At 42.7% G+C, this 24,317-nt stretch overlaps 1 protein-coding gene across 3 annotated transcripts; it reads left to right on the plus strand.

Annotated features, from left to right (window-relative positions):
- The first annotated feature begins 772 nt into the window (after nt 1-772).
- Nucleotides 773-23,677, plus strand: LOC115178841 (protein GPR108). 3 transcript variants are annotated; one of them, XR_003872706.1, is made up of 19 exons: nt 773-1,040; nt 1,810-1,920; nt 2,010-2,060; nt 3,758-3,843; nt 3,955-4,034; nt 8,071-8,414; nt 8,620-8,682; nt 8,892-8,993; nt 10,014-10,147; nt 13,792-13,867; nt 14,061-14,134; nt 14,744-14,861; nt 16,941-17,071; nt 20,020-20,063; nt 20,439-20,488; nt 20,614-20,697; nt 20,831-20,952; nt 21,085-22,321; nt 22,388-23,677. XR_003872706.1 is itself a non-coding variant. In XM_029740200.1 (19 exons), the coding sequence occupies exons 1-19, from the start codon at nt 954-956 to the stop codon at nt 21,158-21,160; spliced, it is 1,788 nt and encodes a 595-aa protein (XP_029596060.1). In that variant the 5' UTR covers nt 773-953; the 3' UTR covers nt 21,161-23,677. The 3 variants fall into 3 exon arrangements, 2 of the variants coding, with proteins under 2 accessions (XP_029596060.1, XP_029596059.1); XM_029740200.1 differs by having other exon boundaries at nt 8,071-8,157; nt 8,203-8,414; nt 21,085-23,677; XM_029740199.1 differs by having other exon boundaries at nt 21,085-23,677.
- Nucleotides 23,678-24,317: the final 640 nt, after the last annotated feature.

The raw sequence follows: 24,317 nt of genomic DNA on the forward strand, positions 1-24,317 counted from the left end.
GGTTTTTGGTGGTTTTTCTAAGCCAGGATTCAGACACGGCTAAGACATCCGGGTTGTCAGAATGTGCTAAAGCAGTGAATAAAGCAAACTTAGGGAGTAGGCTTCTAATGTTAACATGCATGAAACCAAGGCTTTTGCAGTTACAGAAGTCAACAAATGAGAGCACCTGGGGAGTAGGAGTGGAGCTAGGCACCGCAGGTCCTGGATTAACCTCCACATCAACAGAGGAACAGAGGAGAAGTAGGATAAGGGTACGGCTAAAGGCTATAAGAACTGGCCGTCTAGCACGTTCGGAACAGGGAGTAAAGGGAGCAGGTTTCTGGGCACGATAGCATAGATTCAAGGCATAATGTACAGACAAAGGTATGGTAGGAAGAGAGTACATTGGAGGTAAACCTAGGCATTGAGTAATGATGAGAGATATATAGTCTCTAGAGACGTTTAAACCAGGTGATATGTGGGAGGTGGAACAACATGGTTGATTAAGGCATATTGAGCAGGGCTAGAGGCTCTACAGTGAAATAAGACAGTAATCACTAACCAGGACAGTAATGAACAAGGCATATTAGCCAAGTGATCGTATGGATCCAGTGAGTGGTTGGACTGACTTATTTTAGTCTAACCCTGACTGATGCATTGAGAACAAACATTTACAACAGTAGTTATTTCTCGAGAAACGATATTAAGTCTATGGAGAAGACTGTTTAAACCTTAGCTAGTGTTTTCTCTTGTCCTACACCCTCCCTCCGCCTGGGAGCACCGTAGTCACGGGTCACTCTGGTGACGTGTAAGTAGCAATGATACCAGGAAGTGTGAACTAGGGAAGCAAAATAGTTTTGGTAAATTGATTATTTTCACTCGTTATCAAGGAATATAATTTATTCTGTAGTGAAAAGGTGTATACTCTAGTTGTGTAACATATTACCAGCCGTCTAGCTAGCTTGTTAGCTACCATGGGACGACATGGGCGCGTTGGTTTAGCGGTTTTTGTTCTCGTGCTGGTCTTTTGCGAAGCAAGAAGACACAAACTCGCCCTAAAGGTAAAATAACACCAATCTTGCTTTAACGTTACTTCATACACTGTGTTCTCAGGTAGTGTGTACTTATAGCCAATAACATGCGAAATTGAGATAGCGGTAGCAAAGTTCCACAAATGTAACTTCTTCAAAATGCATCGCGCTAGCTAACTTTGTTTTGCCCTTTTCAGCCATAGCTAAGCTAGCTAGCTAACGTGTAGCGCTTTTATAGCGCCTACGTCAGGGGATTTCTGCAACTCGTGTTTGCTAGCTACTACTAATCACTTAACTTAGCCAGCCAACTAAATAGCTTGTTAACTAGGCAACCTTTTAATGTGTCTGTGATTTTTACACTTGACTGTCATAGAAACGTTGCAGCTAAACAACTAGAAAAAGGTTAGTTAGCTAGCTGTCTAACGTTACATCAGCTGAGATGTTAAAGTATTCATCCTCAGTGTTCTCATGATCAATTTTTCACATTGATATTTGTCATACTTGGATAACAAATGCCACCTCTCTCCCTCCTCCTTTCTCCCCTCGTCGCCCCCCCAAACTCTCTTCCTCCCTCCCTCTTCTTCCTCCAACCCGTCTCTCCCACCATTCCTCTTGCCCCATCCCTCCCTCTCTCTCTCCCCTCTCCCTCCATCTCTCTCCCCCATCCCTCCCACTGTCTCCCTCCCATCCCTCCCACTCTCTCTCCACCCCATCCCTCCCACTCTCTCCCCCATCCCTCCCACTCTCTCCCCCATCCCTCCCTCTCTCCCCTCTCTCTCTCCCTCCACCTCTCTTTCAGAATGACACTAGATTTGTGGTTCATCTCAACACCTTCGGTTTCTTTGCCAACGGAACTCTGGACGTCAACGTTCTCTCCCTGAGACTGCCTGAGCACAACAGCAAGCACCCTGTAAGAACAACTGGCGTGTGTACAGCTTGCTCTCTGGCTGTATTGTCTCCAGTTACTGAATTGTATCATTGTTTTCTCTCTCCATATAGGTGGGATTCAGTCTCTCCAAGTCTCGTGTTAATGGAGTGTTGTCCTACACAGTGAGTAGATCTCATCAAACCAATTCACTTTTGCAACTGTCCTGTTATCTTAAATGAATGCACGCTCTGGAACGCCCCGCCAGCCAATCAAAATCGACTATTCAACAATACCATGGTATAGGCATTACTATCAGTAGATACGGAGGTGAGATATAGGCTACTATGTGAGACATTGGGTGTTTCTCTAAATGCAATCTACCGTGCTCCGAGCACTGGAGGGTCGGAACATGAGTCCAAATCAAAGTCAAACGGAGCGTGAAGGGCACTTCTCAGGTGTGTACTCCGTTTGTTCCATATTTTTGTTCATATTTTGAAATATCAAAATATCACACGTCAATGGAAAGTATGAACAGAAATATGAAACATCCCAAGAAAAAAAACTACAGTAAAGTATAAAAATGATTTGATCTGAAGCAAATGTTGCCTATTCACATCTCATATGTTCCCTGAATACAATATTTTGTCTTGATACGTTAATAAATATATGTGTTCATTTTGGCACGTTTACCGGCCCACAATACCCACTGTAGTGAGCATAGAACGCAAGGCCATAGTAATTCAATAGGGCTAACATTAACTGGCTAGCTACTACTGTTAGCTAGCTAGCTACCCACAAAGAATTGAATCTACCTTGCTTAACATTAGTTTTAGGTAATTTTTGCCTGTTAAACTATCTGTTTAACTACATTATTATGATTCACATATAGCTAGCTGATAATTATGAAGTAAAACGTTTGCTTTGTGTATATCTTGTTTGGTCTCTATTGTTGCCATTGTCCTGGCTGGAAAATGTTCAGTGAAGCGTGAGGTAATACACTAGGTGGAGTGAAAGTGCTGCTCAAATGTACTTGTTTTTGGTGTTCTCCACTCTCGTTTTCACAAGAACGTCCTCGGAGAATGCACTCGGAGCGTGAGTGTGGAGCACGGTAGTATGCATATTGAGAAACTCCCATTATGTTTTACTGTCAGTACATATACTAGGTAATACATTGTTTTAGTACTGTTTCATATGATACTACCAACATTTTTTCTGCCGTACGATCTAAAGACGCCGCTGGGTCCTGTTTCAAAATTATTATAAAGTTGTGTTTTATAAATTTGGTGAAATGTTTTAAGCAACAGCAACTAGTCTCTTATATGCGCCGGTCGAACAATGTCCACTTCACTTTCATGCGCATATCACGGTTGGCAGCTGTAATCCGCCGGTCTCATCCCCTACCTGACCTCGCTCACCTGCTTCTCTCCGTCAGCTCTTCCTGCTCATCTATTCCTCCATCAGTTTGTAGCCATGATGGCGAGTGGGGGATGCAGACCCTGATCAGTCTTCTGCACTTACACTTGTACATTGGATACATTGGAGCAGAGTGAGCAAAGTTGGTTATCATTTAATCCCTGGTATAACCAAGAGCACACAGGCCACGCCAGTCTGATTTTGATATAATTTCCCAAACCATGTCGCGGGGCGTTTTAAACTTTTCCCCGGGTCGCTTATTATTGTTTTGATAACAAACAATGTTGTTCAGTCATGTTACCTAGCAACCTGGTAACTTGACGTTAGGTTTAGGCAAATTTGATTGGCACAGGAAGAAAGGAAAAGGGTCTGCTGTTCTTGATGTGCTTCAAAGGTAGGATTCATATAGGCCTAATGTAATGTTTCTAAAAGGTTGTGTAGTAATGTTGTAATGTTTGTTCTCCAGGCGGAGGAAACGGGGGTGTGTCCGCTCAGCAAACAAAGCAGTGTTGAGCCCCTCTTCCTCTTCCTCATTGACACCAACATCCTCAGGTACGGTTTTCTGTCTGTGTGTGTGAGAGAGATCAGCTGGGTTTTTTTTGTGCCTAGTGAATACATGTGTTTATCAAAAACTAACTGTGTGTGTTCTCCTCTCTTCTGTAGAGTCAATGTGAAGTCTTATGGAGACCAGGACAGTGTCTTGACCCAGCTGAAGACAGACAAGACACTCACTAAAGACTCAGGTCAGCACTATATACCTCCCTTCAATACAACGCAGTGGCGTAGTGCAGTCCCGGGGGGGGGGGGGGGGTTGCACCATGGTGCAGGGAGAACTGTCGTTTTAAAGCTAGTCTCATGGATATTTTACACATTTTGCCATGAGGCTGAGAGAAAAATGTTGCTGTTTTAGAGCTCAGAGATTCTTGAAAGATGGGACAATCTCAACTTTTTCCCCACAAATATTTGTCTTAATATTAATTTGAAATATATATACACTGAGTGGACAGAACATAATGACCTTTACAGACTCTGCTCTACATGTACTGAGGTCATTAAAAACAGGGTCCTTATGGTATAAACGATTGCGTCGCCTGGTTCACCAACTACTTCTCTGACAGAGTTCAGTGTGTCAAATCGGAGGGCCTACTGTCTGGACCTCTGGCAGTCTCTATGGGGGTACCACAGGGTTCAATTCTTGGGCCAACTCTTTTCTCTGTATACATAAATGATGTCGCTCTTGCTGCTGGTGAATCTCTGATCCACCTCTACGCAGACGACACCATTCTGTATACTTCTGGCCCTTCTTTGGACACTGTGTTAACAACCCTCCAGACGAGCTTCAATGCCATTCAACTCTCCTTCCGTGGTCTCCAACTGCTCCTAAACACAAGTAAAACTAAATGCATGCTCTTCAACCGATCGCTGCCTGCACCTGCCCGCCCATCCAGCATAACTTCTCTGGACGGTTCTAACTTAGAATTTGTGGACAACTACAAATACCTAGGTGTCTGGTTAGACTGTAAACTCTCCTTCCAGACTCACATCAATCATCTCCAATCCAAAGTGAAATCTAGAATTGGCTTCCTATTTCGCAACAAAGCATCCTTCACTCATGCTGCCAAACATACCCTCGTAAAACTGACCATCCTACCAATCCTCGACTTCGGCGATGTCATTTACAAAATAGCCTCCAATACCCTACTCAACAAGCTGGATGCAGTCTATCACAGTGCCATCCGTTTTGTCACCAAAGCCCCATATACAACCCACCACTGCGACCTGTATGCTCTCGTTGGCTGGCCTTCACTTCATAATCGTCGCCAAACACATTGGCTCCAGGTCATCTACAAGACCCTGCTAGGTAAAGTCCCCCCTTATCTCCGCTCACTGGTCACCATAGCAGCACCCACCTGTAGCACGCGCTCCAGCAGGTATATCTCTCTGGTCACCCCTAAAGCCAACTCCTCCTTTGGTCGTCTCTCCTTCCAGTTCTCAGCTGCCAATGACTGGAACGAACTACAAAAATCTCTAAAACTGGAAACACTTATCTCCCTCACTAGCTTTAAGCACCAGCTGTCAGAGCAGCTCACAGATCTCTGCACCTGTACATAGCCCATCTTTAATTGAGCCCAAACTACTACCTTTTCCCCTACTGTATTTATTTATTTTATTTATTTTGCTCCTTTGCACCATATTATTTATATTTTAACTTTTAACTTTCTTCAAACTACAAATCTACCATTCCAGTGTTTTTCTTGCCATACTTTATTTACTTTGCCACCATGGCATTTTTTTTTTTTTTTTTTTTTTTTGCCTTTACCTCCATTATCTCACATCATTTGCTCACATTGTATATAGTCTTATTTTTTTCTACTGCATCATTGATTGTATGTTGTTTTACTCCATGTGTAACTCTGTGTTTTTGTATGTTGTCGAACTGCTTTGCTTTATCTTGGCCAGGTCGCAATTGTAAATGAGAACTTGTTCTGAACTAGCCTACCTGGTTAAATAAAGGTGAAATTAAAAAAAATAAAAAAAATACAGTGAGGGGAAAAAAGTATTTGATCCCCTGCTGATTTTGTACGTTTGCCAACTTACAAAGAAATGATCAATCTATAATTTTAATGGTAGGTTTATTTGAACAGTGAGAGACAGAATATAAAAACAAAATTCCAGAAAAACACATGTCAAAAATGAAATAAATTGATTTGCATTTTAATGAGGGAATAATGTATTTGACCCCTCTGCAAAACATGACAGTACTTGGTGGCAAAACCCTTGTTGGCAATCAGAGGTCAGACATTTCTTGTAGTTGGCCACCAGGTTTGCACACATCTCAGGAGGGATTTTGTCCCACTCCTCTTTGCAGATCTTCTCCAAGTCATTAAGGTTTCGAGGCTGACATTTGGCAACTCGAACCTTCAGCTCCCTCCACAGATTTTCTATGGGATTAAGGTCTGGAGACTGGCTAGGCCTCTCCAGGACCTTAATGTGCTTCTTCTTGAGCCACTCCTTTGTTGCCTTGGCCGTGTGTTTTGGGTCATTGTCATGCTGGAATACCCATCCACGACCCATTTTCAATGCCCTGACTGAGGGAAGGAGGTTCTCACCCAAGATTTGACGGTACATGGCCCCGTCCATCGTCCCTTTGATGCGGTGATGTTGTCCTGTCCCCTTAGCAGAAAAACACCCCCAAAGCATAATGTTTCCACCTCCATGTTTGACGGTGGAGATGGTGTTCTTGGGGTCATAGGCAGCATTCTTCCCCCTCCAAACACGGCGAGTTGAGTTGATGCCAAAGAGCTCCATTTTGGTCTCATCTGACCTCAACACTTTCACCCAGTTGTCCTCTGAATCATTCAGATGTTCATTGGCAAACTTCAGATGGGCATGTATATGTATTCTTGAGCAGGGGGAGACCTTGTGGGGGCTGCAGGATTTCAGCCCTTCACGATGTAGTGTGTTACCAATTGTTTTCTTGGTGACTATGGTCCCAGCTGCCTTGAAATCATTGACAAGATCCTCCCGTGTAGTTCTGGGCTGATTCCTCACCGTTCTCATGATCATTGCAACTCCACGAGGTGAGATCTTGCATGGAGCCCCAGGCCGAGGGAGATTGACAGTTCTCTTGTGTTTCTTCCATTTGCGAATAATTGCACCAACTGTTGTCACCTTCTCACCAAGCTGCTTGGCGATGGTCTTGTAGCCCATTCCAGCCTTGTGTAGGTCTACAATCTTGTCCCTGACATCCTTGGAGAGCTCTTTGGTCTTGGCCATGGTGGAGAGTTTGGAATCTGATTGATTGATTGCTTCTGTGGACAGGTGTCTTTTTATACAGGTAACAAACTGAGATTAGGAGCACTCCCTTTAAGAGTGTGCTCCTAATCTCAGCTTGTTACCTGTATAAAAGACACCTGGGAGCCAGAAATATTTCTGATTGAGAGGGGGTCAAATACTTATTTCCCTCATTAAAATGCAAATCAATTTATAACATTTTTGACATGGGTTTTTCTAGATTTTTTTGTTATTCTGTCTCTCACTGTTTAAATAAACCTACCACTAAAATTATAGACTGATCATTTCTTTGTAATTAGGCAAATGTACAAAATCAGCAGGGGATCAAATACTTTTTCCCTCACTGTAGCTGCCCCTGCGCATTCCTGACTCATTTAACATTTTAGACTAATCTGACGGAGTTGACTAAATCTCTGGACAAATCTTTTAGCAATCAGTTTTGAGAGAAATATCCCTTAGGGTTATTGCAAGAAACTACATACAATATTTTGTCAGTTAATATTCATTATTGCAAGTTTTTGGAATTTTAAACATTTTATTGGGAGCGTTTGAAATTGGGATCCTTTGCGCCAAAAAAGAGCATTCCCAGGAATAGAACCAAAATGGAAATGAATAATATTGAAAGTATTAGGAAAATTCCCAAAGCAAATGTTTTCCCTTATAAAACTTCTCAATCTAACTATAAAAATTCAGTTTGTCTCAACTTTCAAGAATCCATGAGTTAATTTCATGCTGTTCTACACATTTTGCCATGAATAATGATTGAAGGAAAGACTTATGTGTTCGTATGCTGTCTGGGGGGCCTGAACTCCAGGGGGACCCCAACCCAAAAAGTACTTCAGAGTAGTGTTGTCGTTATATAACCTGACTACAGAGTAGTGTTGTCTTTATATGTAACCTGACTACAGAGTATCAAGGTTAGTTTATTCACGTTGCATCCATCATCATGATTATGTGCTGTCTTCTGATTGGCTGTGTGTTCAGGTTCCAGGAGAAGAAGATTGGTTCCCAATGACTCTGAGGACTTGAAAGTGACAGTACAGAAGAGTAATGTGGAGGAAGAGAAGAAAGATACAGTGCTGAAAGAGGAGGGGACGAAGGAGGAAGAGAAGAAAGATACAGTGCTGAAAGAGGAGGGGACGAAGGAGGAAGAGAAGAAAGATACAGTGCTGAAAGAGGAGGGGACGAAGGAGGAAGAGAAGAAAGATACAGTGCTGAAAGAGGAGGGGACGAAGGAGGAAAAGAAGAAAGATACAGTGCTGAAAGAGGAGGGGACGAAGGAGGAAAAGAAGAAAGAACCCAAGAAGGAAGAAGTAAAGGCGGAGCAGGTGTGTCTCTGTGTGTGTGTGTCTCTCTCTCTTTCTCTCGCTCTCTCACACTCTTTGTGTGTGTGTGTCGCTCTCTCTGTGTGTGTGTGTGTCTCTCTCTCTGTGTCTCTCTGTGTGTGTGTGTCGCTCTCTCTCTCTCTGTGTGTGTGTGTGTGTCTCTCTGTGTGTCTCTGTGTGTGTAACTTCTGGCTGTATGTTTCTCCAGGTGGGGCGGATCAACGGGCTGACTCTGGATGTGCAGAAAATCAACGGCTCCTACAGCTTCAGCGTGAGTCCACTAACCTTTACACAACCTTTACACAATGTTTAAATACCTTCAAACATCTTCCGCAAAACCTTAAAACAATCTTTTTACAGACATTGTCAAATAATTCTCCAACCTTTCCACAGCTTTTAGTCTTCCACACATTGTTCAACCTTCACACTGCTGGGTGTTTATTTGAGTGACAGCTGACCGTGGTCCCTCCCTCTCCACAGTTCCACATGGTGATTGGCCAGTTGGATGAGGGCCTGTACAACCTCAACTTCCACTACTGTGAGAACATTCTGCCAGGCACCAACCGCCCCTACAATCTCAACGTGAGTGGTGTTCTGTATTACCTTGTTAGTGTTTACATTTCTTAGCGTTTTCTGATTACGTGTGTGTGTGTGTGTGTTGTGGCGGATGTATCAGAATTAGTTGGGTAACATAGATAATTAAGATTTTTTATTTGCATAATATGCTTATGTGATATACTTGTCATTAGAATGTATCCCTTCGGACTCTGGTGTTGGCAGTTGCACGTCTTCCCTCAGCTGGGGCTCAGTCACCTGGGGCCCAGAGAGGGGAGAGGTCAGGCTTGTCTTTCACATGTCCCTGGTGCTATGCAGAATATCAGAAAGGGAAGAGGACAGGATGGAACATAGTTTTCATATGTGAATGTGTCTTTACCTATTCTTAAACCATGTGAAGGGATGGCGTGATTAATGGGGAACCAATTACTTGTCTCAACAATGTCTGTACGCAAGTCACTCCCTCCTTTGGCATTGGGGGAAGGTGTATGGCAGTGTCTGGAACCATTGTATGTCCTCTCTGATGTTGCACTTATCCTGGGATAGTATATGACCTAGAGGCTCACTCCCCTCAGTGAGCTTGTCCAGGAGTGGGATCAAGAGGGGGTTTACTTGAGATGGGAGTATCTAGAGTTGACAATTGTTTTATGCCATTGGATGAGTTGGTGTTTTTGTGCTATGAAGTACCAGGAACGGGATTAGAACCTCGTTTTAGGGACCAAACTGAAGGATAATTTATAGTGAATGCTATCTGGCTATGGGATACTCCTTTCTCATTTATAAAGTCTCACTTTGTGAACTGTTCCTAACTATCTGTGGTTTGTCATGTCGACTAGGGGGGTGGATCTTTGCTATAAAAGATCTCAGTAGCCATTGTGTTGCCACTCTCAACGGATCATTAGGAAATGGTGAATCGTTGAAAGTCATTGCTATTGCAAAGCTCTTATCGTTAAAGATGTAGTTTAAGTATAACTCTGACTGGTGTGTGAAGTTGGTTTCTCCTCATTTGGTAACACAGAGATTAACCACCACAGTGTGTGTGTCCAGGTGGAGGTGACGGAGAAGAACCCAGGAGGTTACCTGTCAGCAGCAGAGATCCCTCTCCCTCGTCTCTACATCTTCATGGCTGGAGTCTTCTTCATCATTGCCATGGTCTGGGTTTACACACTGCTGAAGCACAGGTACACACACACACACACACACACGGCGGCATGCTACGACACCGACATGCATTTCTTTATCCTTGTCAGATAGGCTACTGTGTCTGCTAAACGGGGGCGGCAGGTAGCTTCAAGGTTAGAGCGTTTTGGCCACTTACCGAAAGGTTGCTTGTTTGAATCCCGCAACCGACAATGTTAAAAATCTGTCGCTGTGCCCTTGAGCAAGGCACTTATCCCCATTTGCTCCAGGGGTGCTGGACAATGGTCTCCCTTGCCGTGACCCCACTCCCTGCGGGTGTGTCGGGGTGGAGTCGGGATATGAAGAAACACATTGCCATTTCACTCTTGTACAAGAAATGCCCACAATTAAATACCTCCACCCCACAAACTATTATGATGTATTATTACATATAGGTGTACAGGACAAACAAACTATGATTTATTATTACATATAGGTGTACAGGACAAACAAACTATTATGATTTATTATTTCATATAGGTGTACAGGAGAAGGCTAATTTTTTAACCTTCGGTCAGAGTATATAGAGTATATTTTTATTATGATCAGTATTATATTGTTAAATTATAGGAGTAACTTTGGTTACTAAAACATTCTTCCTCACCTCAAGTTCAACTGTCAGTCTGGAGCACTGGTGCACACTGCCTTGATATCATAGGCCTCCCACGCCGCCTTCATATCATAGGCCTGCAGTATAGGAGGCTAGTAGCCACAAACCTTTTTCAAAAGTTGTAAACTTTATTAGGGTAATATCAAAAGTCAAGCCATTGTTTATAGGGAAAATACGAACAGGATTATTTATATTGTGGCAAACACAACATTAGTTGGAACTTAATTTGTCCAAAGAAAATGGCTCAAAAGAACGAAACAAAACGCTTGCGAAAATGGTTTAGACCGTCACAAAAGTTTGGAACAGGCTATATTGCAGCAATTACCAAGAAAGGCTAGTGCCTACTGTATCCAACAAATAGGAGCAATAAGCTAATGATATTTATTTTACAACATAAATATATAATAGGCCTACAATAGTAACACTAATGATATTTATTTTACAACATAAATAATAATAAATATATAATAGGCCTACAGTAGTAACACTAATGATATTTATTTTATAAATAATAATAAATATATAATAGGCCTACAGTAGTAACACTAATGATATTTATTTTATAAATAATAATAAATATATAATAGGCCTACAGTAGTAACACTAATGATATTTATTTTATAAATAATAATAAATATATAATAGGCCTACAGTAGTAACACTAATGATATTTATTTTACAACATAAATAATAATAAATATATAATAGGCCTACAGTAGTAACACTAATGATATTTATTTTATAAATAATAATAAATATATAATAGGCCTACAATAGTAACACTAATGATATTTATTTTACAACATAAATAATAATAAATATATAATAGGCCTACAGTAGTAACACTAATGATATTTATTTTATAAATAATAATAAATATATAATAGGCCTACAGTAGTAACACTAATGATATTTATTTTATAAATAATAATAAATATATAATAGGCCTACAGTAGTAACACTAATGATATTTATTTTACAACATAAATAATAATAAATATATAATAGGCCTACAGTAGTAACACTAATGATATTTATTTTATAAATAATAATAAATATATAATAGGCCTACAGTAGTAACACTAATGATATTTATTTTATAAATAATAATAAATATATAATAGGCCTACAATAGTAACACTAATGATATTTATTTTACAACATAAATAATAATAAATATATAATAGGCCTACAGTAGTAACACTAATGATATTTATTTTATAAATAATAATAAATATATAATAGGCCTACAGTAGTAACACTAATGATATTTATTTTATAAATAATAATAAATATATAATAGGCCTACAGTAGTAACACTAATGATATTTATTTTACAACATAAATAATAATAAATATATAATAGGCCTACAGTAGTAACACTAATGATATTTATTTTATAAATAATAATAAATATATAATAGGCCTACAGTAGTAACACTAATGATATTTATTTTATAAATAATAATAAATATATAATAGGCCTACAATAGTAACACTAATGATATTTATTTTACAACATAAATAATAATAAATATATAATAGGCCTACAGTAGTAACACTAATGATATTTATTTTATAAATAATAATAAATATATAATAGGCCTACAATAGTAACACTAATGATATTTATTTTACAACATAAATAATAATAAATATATAATAGGCCTACAGTAGTAACACTAATGATATTTATTTTATAAATAATAATAAATATATAATAGGCCTACAGTAGTAACACTAATGATATTTATTTTATAAATAATAATAAATATATAATAGGCCTACAGTAGTAACACTAATGATATTTATTTTACAACATAAATAATAATAAATATATAATAGGCCTACAGTAGTAACACTAATGATATTTATTTTATAAATAATAATAAATATATAATAGGCCTACAGTAGTAACACTAATGATATTTATTTTATAAATAATAATAAATATATAATAGGCCTACAATAGTAACACTAATGATATTTATTTTACAACATAAATAATAATAAATATATAATAGGCCTACAGTAGTAACACTAATGATATTTATTTTATAAATAATAATAAATATATAATAGGCCTACAGTAGTAACACTAATGATATTTATTTTATAAATAATAATAAATATATAATAGGCCTACAGTAGTAACACTAATGATATTTATTTTATAAATAATAATAAATATATAATAGGCCTACAGTAGTAACACTAATGATGAAACAAATTATAAATATGAAGAAGAAAAAAATACGTTAAAGTTTCAAGATTACATCCTACCTGAAGTGCGAGTTGCATAGTTAACTTATTTATATGGAGGACATTACCCATGAAGGCTGTTCTCTAAAGACCTACTCGCTACTCTTCTTGTAGGCTGTTCACTCTAGGCCTAGTATCTACTCTTCTCCTAGGCTGTTCACTCTAGGCCTGCTCTCTACTCTTGTAGGCTGTTCTCTATAGGCCTAGTATCTACTCTTCTCCTAGGCTGTTCTCTATAGGCCGAGTCTCTACTGTTTGTTTTACTGCAATGAAAGAGGCCTCTATCTTCACAATCAACAGTAGCCTAGTCTCTGTCTCGGTCTCTCAGCAGCTCATACGGCAGTGAGAGAAGGGTATGGTGCTGCAGGGTGTACGATGGACATTCCTGGACAATTTGGCCGGCTACAATTTTATTTTGATGGGATATTAATTAATACATTTTATCAGCCGGAAACCCTGTAGCAGACATTGTTCTGGGTCTACACACTGATGAAGCACCGGTACACATAGGAACGCTCCCAGTAAACAGTTTATAACCCATCTGATCCTCTGCTATTCTCTCCTCTCTCTCTCTCTCTCTCTCTCTCTTGATCTCTCTTCCTCTGCTATGCTCTCTCTTCTCTCTCTGGTTCTCTCTTCCTCTGCTATGCTCTCTCTTCTCTCTCTGGTTCTCTCTTCCTCTGCTATGCTCTCTCTTCCTCGCTCCCTCTTCTCCTCTGCTATCTTCTCCTGTCTCTCTCGTCCTCTCTTCCACTCCTTTCTCCTCCCCTGTAGGTACAGTGTGTTTAAGATCCACTGGCTGATGGCAGCTCTGGCCTTCACCAAGTCCATCTCCCTGGTCTTCCACAGTGTGAGTACAACAGACGCACATGTAGCCACACACATACATACTGACCTCCACACACACACAGAGAAACCCACAGAGAAACACACACACACGGACCTCCACATACATCCTCCACCTAACCGACCCCACTAAATTATAATTGCCTTCTGATGTAAAATGGAATATCCTATAAAATGTTGATTCTCCTCTCTCTCAGATCAACTACCACTTCATCAACACAGAGGGACACCCCATAGAAGGATGGGCTGTCATGTACTACATTACTCACCTGTCAGTCTGACTTCTATTTCATTCTGGGTGATATTTCTGGAGGGGGGGTGATACATCTGTGTGTGTGTATAAAATGGGTGTGTGTCATACTGTATGTATAATGTCACATTTTATTGGTCACATACACATGTTTAGCAGATGTTATTGCAGGTGTAGTGAAATGCTTGTGTTCCTAGCTCCAACAGTGCAGTAGTATCTAACAATACACAACAATACACACATCTAAAAGTAATGGAATTTAGAAATATTAGGACGAGCAATGTCGGAGTGGCATTGACTAAAATACAGTATATACATATGAAATGAGTAAAGCAGTTTTGATGTGTATGTTTCTGATCAGTGTGTACGTTTTGATATGTGTGTGTCTGTTACGTTTGTTTGTGTGTGTGTTGTGCGTAGTAACGTGTGTGTTGTGCGTAATAACGTGTGTGTTGTGCGTAATAACGTGTGTGTTGTGCGTAATAACGTGTGTGTTGTGCGTAATAACGTGTGTGTTGTGCGTAGTAACGTGTGTGTTGTGCGTAGTAACGTGTGTGTTGTGCGTAATAACGTGTGTGTTGTGCGTAATAACGTGTGTGTTGTGCGTAATAACGTGTGTGTTGCGTGCAGGTTGAAGGGGGCTCTGCTGTTCATCACTCTGGCGTTGATTGGTACTGGCTGGGCCTTCGTTAAATACATCCTGTCAGACAAGGAGAAGAAGATCTTCATGATCGTCATCCCTCTACAGGTACACCTGGGGGGTTATATCGTCATCCCTCTACAGGTACACCTGGGGGGTTATATTGTCATCCCTCTACAGGTACACCTGGGGGGTTGTATCGTCATCCCTCTACAGGTACACCTGGGGAGTTATATCGTCATCCCTCTACAGGTACACCTGGGGGGTTATATCGTCATCCCTCTACAGGTACACCTGGGGGGGGGGTTATATCGTCATCCCTCTACAGGTACACCTGGGGGGTTGTATCGTCATCCCTCTACAGGTACACCTGGGGAGTTATATCGTCATCCCTCTACAGGTACACCTGGGGAGTTATATCGTCATCCCTCTACAGGTACACCTGGGGGGGTTGTATCGTCATCCCTCTACAGGTACACCTGGGGGGTTATATCGTCATCCCTCTACAGGTACACCTGGGGGGGGGTTATATCGTCATCCCTCTACAGGTACACCTGGGGGGTTATATCATCATCCCTCTACAGGTACACCTGGGGGGGTTGTATCGTCATCCCTCTACAGGTACACCTGGGGGGTTGTATCGTCATCCCTCTACAGGTACACCTGCTGGGGGGGGGTTATATCGTCATCCCTCTACAGGTACACCTGCTGGGGGGGGGTTATATCGTCATCCCTCTACAGGTACACCTGGGGGGTTATCGTCATCCCTCTACAGGTACACCTGGGGGGGTTGTATCGTCATCCCTCTACAGGTACACCTGGGGGGTTATATCGTCATCCCTCTACAGGTACACCTGGGGGGTTGTATCGTCATCCCTCTACAGGTACACCTGGGGGGGGGGGTTGTATCGTCATCCCTCTACAGGTACACCTGGGGGGGGTCGTATCGCCATCCCTCTGCAGGTACACCTGGGGGGGTTGTATCGTCATCCCTCTGCAGGTACACCTGGGGGGGGGGTATATCGTCATCCCTCTACAGGTACACCTGGGGGGGGGGTTGTATCGTCATCCCTCTACAGGTACACCTGGGGGGGGTCGTATCGCCATCCCTCTGCAGGTACACCTGGGGGGGTTGTATCGTCATCCCTCTACAGGTACACCTGGGGGGGGGGGTTGTATCGTCATCCCTCTACAGGTACACCTGGGGGGGGTCGTATCGCCATCCCTCTGCAGGTACACCTGGGGGGGTTGTATCGTCATCCCTCTGCAGGTACACCTGGGGGGGGGTTATATCGTCATCCCTCTACAGGTACACCTGGGGGGGGTTGTATCGTCATCCCTCTACAGGTACACCTGGGGGGGGGGTTATATCGTCATCCCTCTACAGGTACACCTGGGGGGGGGGGGTTGTATCGTCATCCCTCTACAGGTACACCTGGGGGGGGGGGGTTGTATCGTCATCCCTCTACAGGTACACCTGGGGGGGTCGTATCGTCATCCCTCTACAGGTACACCTGGGGGGGTCGTATCGTCATCCCTCTACAGGTACACTGGGGGGGGTTGTATCGTCATCCCTCTGCAGGTACACCTGGGGGGGTTGTATCGCCATCCCTCTACAGGTACACCTGGGGGGGGGGTTATATCGTCATCCCTCTACAGGTACACCTGGGGGGGGGTTATATCGTCATCCCTCTACAGGTACACCTGGGGGGGTTGTATCGCCATCCCTCTACAGGTACACCTGGGGGGTTGTATCGCCATCCCTCTACAGGTACACCTGCTGGGGGGGGTTATATCGTCATCCCTCTACAGGTACACCTGGGGGGGGTTGTATCGTCATCCCTCTACAGGTACACCTGGGGGGGTTGGTATTTTATTAGGATCCCCATTAGCTGTAGCAAAAGCAGCAGCTACTCTTAATGGGGTCCACACAAAACATGATACAGAACATCAATAGACAAGAACATCTCATCATCCCTCTACATGTCCTCCTGTGGGGGGGGGGGGTTATATCATCATCCCTCTACATGTACACCTGGGGGCGGGGTGTGCGGAAGTGACAGTCGTCTCGTTAACCAATGATCTGACAGAGATAGATTTAGTGATGTTTTCTTCTTAATCTCTGGCAAACTTCCACCAGTTTGACTCTCTCTCTCTCTCTCTCTTCCCCCCCACCCCCTCTCCCAGGTTCTGGCCAACGTAGCCTACATCATAATAGAGTCTACAGAGGAGGGCTCTAGTGAGTACGCCCTGTGGAAGGAGGTTCTGTTCCTGGTTGACCTCATCTGCTGTGGAGCTATCCTCTTCCCTGTTATATGGTCAGTATACTGTTAGGAGGAGGTGTTGTTCCTGGTTGACCTCATCCTCTTCCCTGTTATATGGTCAGTATACTGTTAGGAGGAGGTGTTGTTCCTGGTTGACCTCATCCTCTTCCCTGTTATATGGTCAGTATACTGTTAGGAGGAGGTGTTGTTCCTGGTTGACCTCATCCTCTTCCCTGTTATATGGTCAGTATACTGTTAGGAGGAGGTGTTGTTCCTGGTTGACCTCATCCTCTTCCCTGTTGTATGGTCAGTATTAGGGTTTACTGTTAGTTTCAGCTGGCTGTGAAGTTTGCTCCGGGCTGCCTCCTGGGTGTAAGCTGGATGCCCTGTTTAAAGCCGATGGGGAAGTCGACTCAGAGTGGCGTATGTCAAGCAGGTGGCGTATTGACTCAGGATTCGGGTGGCGTATTGACTCAGGATTCGGGTGGCGTATTGACTCAGGATTCGGGTGGCGTATTGACTCAGGATTCAGGTGGCGTAGTGACTCAGGATTCGGGTGGCGTAGTGACTCAGGATTCGGGTGGCGTAGTGACTCAGGATTCGGGTGGCGTAGTGATTCGGGTGGCGGGTGGTGTGTCGACTCAGGATGCGGGTGGCGTGTCGACTCAGGATTCAGATGCTGAAGTGTTTCATCTGCTTTCCCATAGACAGCTACTTAGATCAGAGCAAAATGTATTTGTCACATGCGCCGAATACAACAAGTGTAGACCTTACCGTGAAATGCTTACTTAGAAGCCCTTAACTTCTATGGGCTACTTGGGACGCTAGCGTCCCACCCGCGGTACACACTATCAACAGCCAGTGAAATATCAGAGCGCCAAATTTGAAAACAACAAAATGTCATAATTCAAATTTCTCAAACATACAACTATTTTACACCATTTGAAAGATAAACATCTCCTTAATCTAACCACATTGTCCATTTCAAAAAGGCTTTACGGCGAAAGCATAAAGTTAGATTATGTTAGGACAGTACATAGACAAAACATTAAACACAGCCATTTTCAATACAAGGACAGGCGTCACCAAAAGCAGAAAACCAGCTAAAATTATGCACTAACCTTTGACAATCTTCATCAGATGACACTCCTAGGACATTGTTAGACAATACATGCATTTTTTGTTCTATCAAGTTCATATTTATATCCAAAAACAGCATTTTACAATGGCGGTGATGTTCAGAAAATATTTTGCCTCCAAAAATTCCGGTGAATCAGCACAACAAATTACAAAATTACTCACTAGAAACGTTGATCAAATATTAAACTGTAATTCAAAGATTTACAGATTATCATCTCCTGAATGCAATCGCATCGAAAGATTTCAAAATAACTTTACTGGGAGAGCACACTTTGCAATAATCAGTACTGTGCTCAGAAAAAAACAGCAGGCAATTATAGACACCGGCCATCTTGGAGTTATCTAAACGCATTAATAGCATTATAAATATTCACTTACCTTTAACAATCTTGATCAGAAGGCACTTCCAGGAATCCCAGGTCCACAATAAATGTTGTTTTGTTCGATAAAGTTCATAATTTATGTCCAAATAGCTCCTTGTTGTTCGCGCGTTCAGTTCAGCTACTCAAAATGTAGGCACGCGAGGGAAATGTGACGACAGAAAGTCAAGAAAAAGTTCTATTTACGTTTGTTCAAACATGTCAAACGTTGTATAGCATCAATCTTTAGGGCCTTGAGAACGTGAAACTTCAGTAATATTCCAACCGGACGTTTGCATTGCCTTGAAAAATGGTTTAGAACACAAGGGACTTCTTCACATGAACGCGCCCTTTGAACTCAATGGATTTTCAGGGCACCTGCTTACCAGCGTTCTCCTTCGGTCTGTGTTTACCGCAAAAGGCTCAAACAACTTTCTAAGACTGTTGACATCTAGTGGAAGCCTTAGGAAGTGCTATTTGAGTCCTAACTCACTGTGTGTTAGAAAAGCAAGGACTTGAGAACTACAGGAACCAGATGTTCATTTCCTGCTTGGAATCTTCTCAGGTTTTTGCCTGCCATATGAGTTCTGTTATACTCACAGACATCATTCAAACAGTTTTGGAAACTTTAGAGTGTTTTCTATCCAAATCTACTAATAATATGCATATCCTAGCTTCTGAGTTTGAGTAGGAGGCAGTTTAATATGGGCACGTATTTCATCCGAAAGGGACAATACTGCCCCCTAGCCCTAAAAGGTTAACCAACAGTGCTGTTCAAGAAGAGTTAAGAAAACATGTACCAAGTAGACTAAAATAAAAAGTAACAAGAATAACGAGGCTATATACAGGGGGCACCGATACCGAGTCAGTGTGCGGGGGTACAGGCGAGTAGCAGCAGTCTACAAAAGGGAGGGGTGTGTCGATGTAAATTGTCCGGTGACAATTTTATTAATTGTTGAGCAGTCTTATGGCTTGGTGGTAGAAGCTGTTGAGGAGCCTTTTGGTCCTAGACTTGGCGCTCCGGTACCGCTTGCTGTGCGGTAGCAGAGAAAACAGTCTATAACTTGGGTGACTAGAACATTCTAACATGAATTTTATGTAAAAGACAATGCAGCTGCCTTGTTGGAGAAAATTACTGTTGGGGTTGAGAAGGGGGCTCCTTCCTCCCTGACGGGCCATCAGAGGAGAATATTATTGTTGGGTTTGAGAAGGGGGCTCCTTCCTCCCTGACGGGCCATCAGAGGAGAATATTACTGTTGGGTTTGAGAAGGGGGCTCCTTCCTCCCTGACGGGCCATCAGAGGAGAATATTACTGTTGGGTTTGAGAAGGGGGCTCCTTCGTCCCTGACGGGCCATCAGAGGAGAATATTACTGTTGGGTTTGAGAAGGGGGCTCCTTCCTCCCTGACGGGCCATCAGAGGAGAATATTACTGTTGGGTTTGAGAAGGGGGCTCCTTCCTCCCTGACGGGCCATCAGAGGATAATGTGTGTTTGTGTTTGCAGGTCTATTCGTCACCTACAAGAGGCTTCCAGCACTGATGGGAAAGGTGAGCCATCTACAGGGAGGGATACATTTCATGGACAGTTAGCAGTGGTTAATAACTATACCTTAGTCAAATATAGTATCAACCTTGTAGTTGGTGCTGAGTTCCCCTGTAGTTCCCCTGTAGTAATACTGTAGTTCCCCTGTAGTTCCCCTGTAGTTCACCTGTAGTAATACTGTAGTTCCCCTGTAGTTCCCCTGTAGTTCCCCTGTAGTAATACTGTAGTTCCCCTGTAGTTCCCCTGTAGTTCCCCTGTAGTAATACTGTAGTTCCCCTGTAGTTCCCCTGTAGTTCCCCTGTAGTAATACTGTAGTTCCCCTGTAGTTCCCCTGTAGTTCCCCTGTAGTAATACTGTCTGTCTCTCTTTGTTTCCCTCAGCTGCCATGAACCTGGAGAAACTCAAGCTATTCAGACATTACTATGTCATGGTGAGGAGACCTGTGTCTGTCTGTCTCTCTTCCTCGTAGATATTTTGAATTCTAACTTATTTTTCTGTGAAAGTTCTGAAAGATGTCAGGATGGGTAATCTCTCTCTCCATCTCTCAATCTGTAGATAGTGTGTTATATCTACTTCACGAGGATCATAGCCATCCTGCTGAAGGTGACGGTGCCTTTCCAGTGGCAGTGGTGTTACGAGGTGAGACACCGTCACTGTCCACTTCTGATGATGTCACACTGTGAAACTCTGACACTGATGATAGCCATTTCTTCATTGTTTTTCGAGATTGTCTGCATGTTTTATTTTCCCTCTTTACCCCTCCTTCCTGTAGTTCCTAGTAGAGGTGTCTACTCTGATCTTCTTTGTGTTGACGGGGTATAAGTTCCGCCCGGCTTCCAACAACCCCTACCTCCAGCTGCCCCTGGATGAGGAGGACGTGGAGATGGATGAAGTGTAAGAGACAGTGTTGTTTTTTTGTGAGGTAGCATCTGGGGATGTTTAAACATGTGATGTGTTCAGTATTAAACTAACCCTCTCTTTCTCCCTCTCTTTCTCCCTCTCTTTCTCCCTCTCTTCTCTCTGCAGGGTGACGGAGTCCGGCATGTTGGAGGGCATCTCTAAAGTCAAGAAGACATCTAATGGTCGAGAGCGCCAGAAATAGTCTACCTTGTGAGAGTGTGTGTGTTTGGCAAGAGGGGGGTGTTCTAAACACCCATAACCCCTCAGCGTTGGAGAGAAACGGGGACTGAAACGAACCAAGACACACCCTTTACCCCCCCCCCCCAAAAAAAAACACTCCTCCTTCACCACTCTTCCCCCCCCCCAAAAACACTCCTCGATCTGAAACTGGGTGGCTGTTACTAAAGCAACCACTGCCTCGCTATGCAACAAGACAAAGGATGACAGACTTTAGTTGTCGTTGGACCTTCTCTCTCGTTTATCTGGAGACTTTCTGGAGGCTCTGCACCCCTGCCTGGTGTCATAATGGTTCATTCCAGGGAGAACTCTTCCACCCCCCCCTCATCGATGGATGAATAGAACGGTCTGGTCTGGGATAGAATGGACCTCTAATGACCTCTCTCTCTCACACTCCCTTTTCTTCTCTCTGGAGAACGGAGGAAGCGAGACTCCAAAGATGATCATTTTCCAGATGTGTGATTGGTATATTTTATATTCAGAGTATCTTGTTCTGTTTTAATGTGTCCCAACTGGCACCCTATTCCTGATGTAGTGCACTACACAGGGTGTGGTTAGGAACCCTGTCCTGATGTAGTGCACTGCACAGGGTGTGGTTTGGAACCCTGTTCCTGATGTAGTGCACTACACAGGGTGTGGTTAGGAACCCTGTTCCTGATGTAGTGCACTACACTACGCAGCCTCTGTCTATTTAAGTGGTACTTCTGTTCTGTTGGACTACTTTGGCTGTATTTTGATGTGTGTTTTGGCTGTTGTGTGTTTCTTCCAATTGGAGATGCAGTTTGAGACGTCTGTCTGTCGAACAGGGGTTATCCAACCTTCCTCTGAAGGAGCTGGTATGGGTGCAGGCTTTTGCTCTGGCCCTGCAGTAAAACACCTGTTTCAACTCATCTTTTTTTTTATAGTTGATGAATTATAGTTATCAATAAAGAACAGCTGATTCAACTGATTAATTAGTCATAGTCATCAATAATGACTTTATTAGTGGAATTTGATATGTTGTGGCCCTGACAGGTTCTGACAGTCTCACCCCTGGACCAGAGAACAGACACCCACCGTGACCCTGACAGGTTCTGACTGTCTCACCCCTGGACCAGAGAACAGACACCCACCGTGACCCTGACAGGTTCTGACTGTCTCACCCCTGGACCAGAGAACAGACACCCACCGTGGCCCTGACAGGTTCTGACAGTCTCACCCCTGGACCAGAGAACAGACACCCACCGTGGCCCTGACAGGTTCTGACTGTCTCACCCCTGGACCAGAGAACAGAGACACCCCCACTGACAGACTGACCCACCCCCAGTGAAAGCAGCATCTATGTGGGTATTTGGGGGAAGTTATCAGAACCCTGGTCAGGATAGTGACAGGTCCACTGTTCAATCAATCTTCATCATTTGATTTGCATCTCCATATCTTCTGTTCTGTTCTTGTCAATATAGATGATTCATATGTTTGAATGTATATCAAGATATTGTTTATTTCACTTTTCTTTAATCCTGGTTCCATCTCAGCACCTGATTCCATCAATCATCCAATCATCAAGCCCTTTTGATAAGTTGATTGAGGTGTGTTAGGCTGGCACAAAACCCTGCACAGTCTGTGGGTTTCCAGGACTGGGATTGAAGGAATCTGATGTATTTGACTTTGTGTTTGTCAGAATCATAGACTGGGGATGAATTTTTATTTAGTTTTTCAGATTTTCATGAAATGCTTTTTACTGAGCGGCTGATGTTTGTATTTAGTCTGTTTTTGGTTTTACTGTGGTGTTATTATTGACATTATTTAACAGATCACGAGTTTGTAAATCTTGATATTGACAAAAGACTGAGGATGATTTTATTATCGTTGGTGGCAACATAAGCAGTGCATAGCACCTTCATAAGCAGTACATAGCACCTTCATAAGCAGTGCATGTGGGCTTCATAGGTACATGCATCATCTTGATTCTATTCCAATATGACGTACCGACCCAATCACAACAACTCCCCCCCACAGCCTTCCAGCAGGTATTTGAAACTATCCAATCCTTACAGACCTGTTGATCTGGGATTGGGCTATGGATCCTCCACAGGGATGACATAGGCCCTTAAGTATTGCTTATGAAGGGGACAAGTAGCCTCTAAGTAGGTTTCCTGCTCTAACTCTAAAGATCTGATCAGACATGGACTGTACATCAGTGGAGTTGTTGCTAATAGCAACATGTCACAAGTATACCTAATTTACATCCCAAATGGCACCCTATCCCCTATATAGTGCTCTTCATTTGACCGTAGCCCTATGGGTTGAACCCTATCCCTTAAGTAGTGCACTATAAAGGGGGAAGGATGCCATTTGTGGCACAGAGGGAGGAGTTGAATGGATCTGTTCCAGGGTTTGTTGTGCGTCTACTGTTTTAAACTAAAACCTGCTAACCAACGATGTAATGTATAACAGTATGACGGATGTCACATGGTTAAATAAAGCTGATGTTTGGAACATGTGGGAGAGACCGAGCGAACCCCTATAGCCTAATCTACAACCTGTTTAATATAGCATATTTATACAGTGAGTATACAAAATATTAAGAAAACCTGTTCTTTTCATGACATAGACTGACCAGGTGAATGCTATGATCCCTTATTGATGTCACTTGTTAAATCCACTTCAATCAGTGTAGATGAAGGGGAGGAGACAGGTCGAAGAAGGAGTTTTAAGCCTTGAGACATGGATTGTGTATGTGTGTCATTCAGAGGGTGAATGGGCAAGATAAAAGATTGAAGTGCCTTTGACCGAGGTATGGTGGTAGGTGACACGTGCCCCTGTTTGTGCCAAGATCTGCAACGCTGCTGGGTTTTTCATGCTCAACAGTTTCCCTTGTGTATCAAGCATGGACATCCAGCCAACTTGACACAACTGTGGGAAGCGGTGGAGTCAACATGGTTCAGCATCCCTGTGGAACGCATTGGACACCTTTGTAGAGTTCATGCCCCATAACAAATTGAGACTGTTCTGAGGATAAAAGGAGGTGCAACTCAATATTTGGAAGGTGTTCTTAATGTTTTGTACACTCAGTGTATACTGTCCACTAATACACACACACCTGTATGTCAACAGATTTAAGAATGTTATGCAAAGCTGTG

The sequence above is a fragment of the Salmo trutta genome, chromosome 38, assembly GCF_901001165.1.
Source record: "Salmo trutta chromosome 38, fSalTru1.1, whole genome shotgun sequence".
In the NCBI taxonomy this organism is placed as follows: domain Eukaryota; kingdom Metazoa; phylum Chordata; class Actinopteri; order Salmoniformes; family Salmonidae; genus Salmo; species Salmo trutta.

Excerpts from the sequence above, each read along its gene's own strand:
- LOC115178841 (XM_029740199.1), top strand. The coding sequence starts at position 954 with ATGGGACGACATGGGCGCGTTGGTTTAGCGGTTTTTGTTCTCGTGCTG. Across the intron at positions 1,041-1,809 it reads GACACAAACTCGCCCTAAAG|AATGACACTAGATTTGTGGT; the intron begins GTAAAATAACAC and ends CCTCTCTTTCAG. Across the intron at positions 8,683-8,891 it reads ACGGCTCCTACAGCTTCAGC|TTCCACATGGTGATTGGCCA; the intron begins GTGAGTCCACTA and ends CCCTCTCCACAG.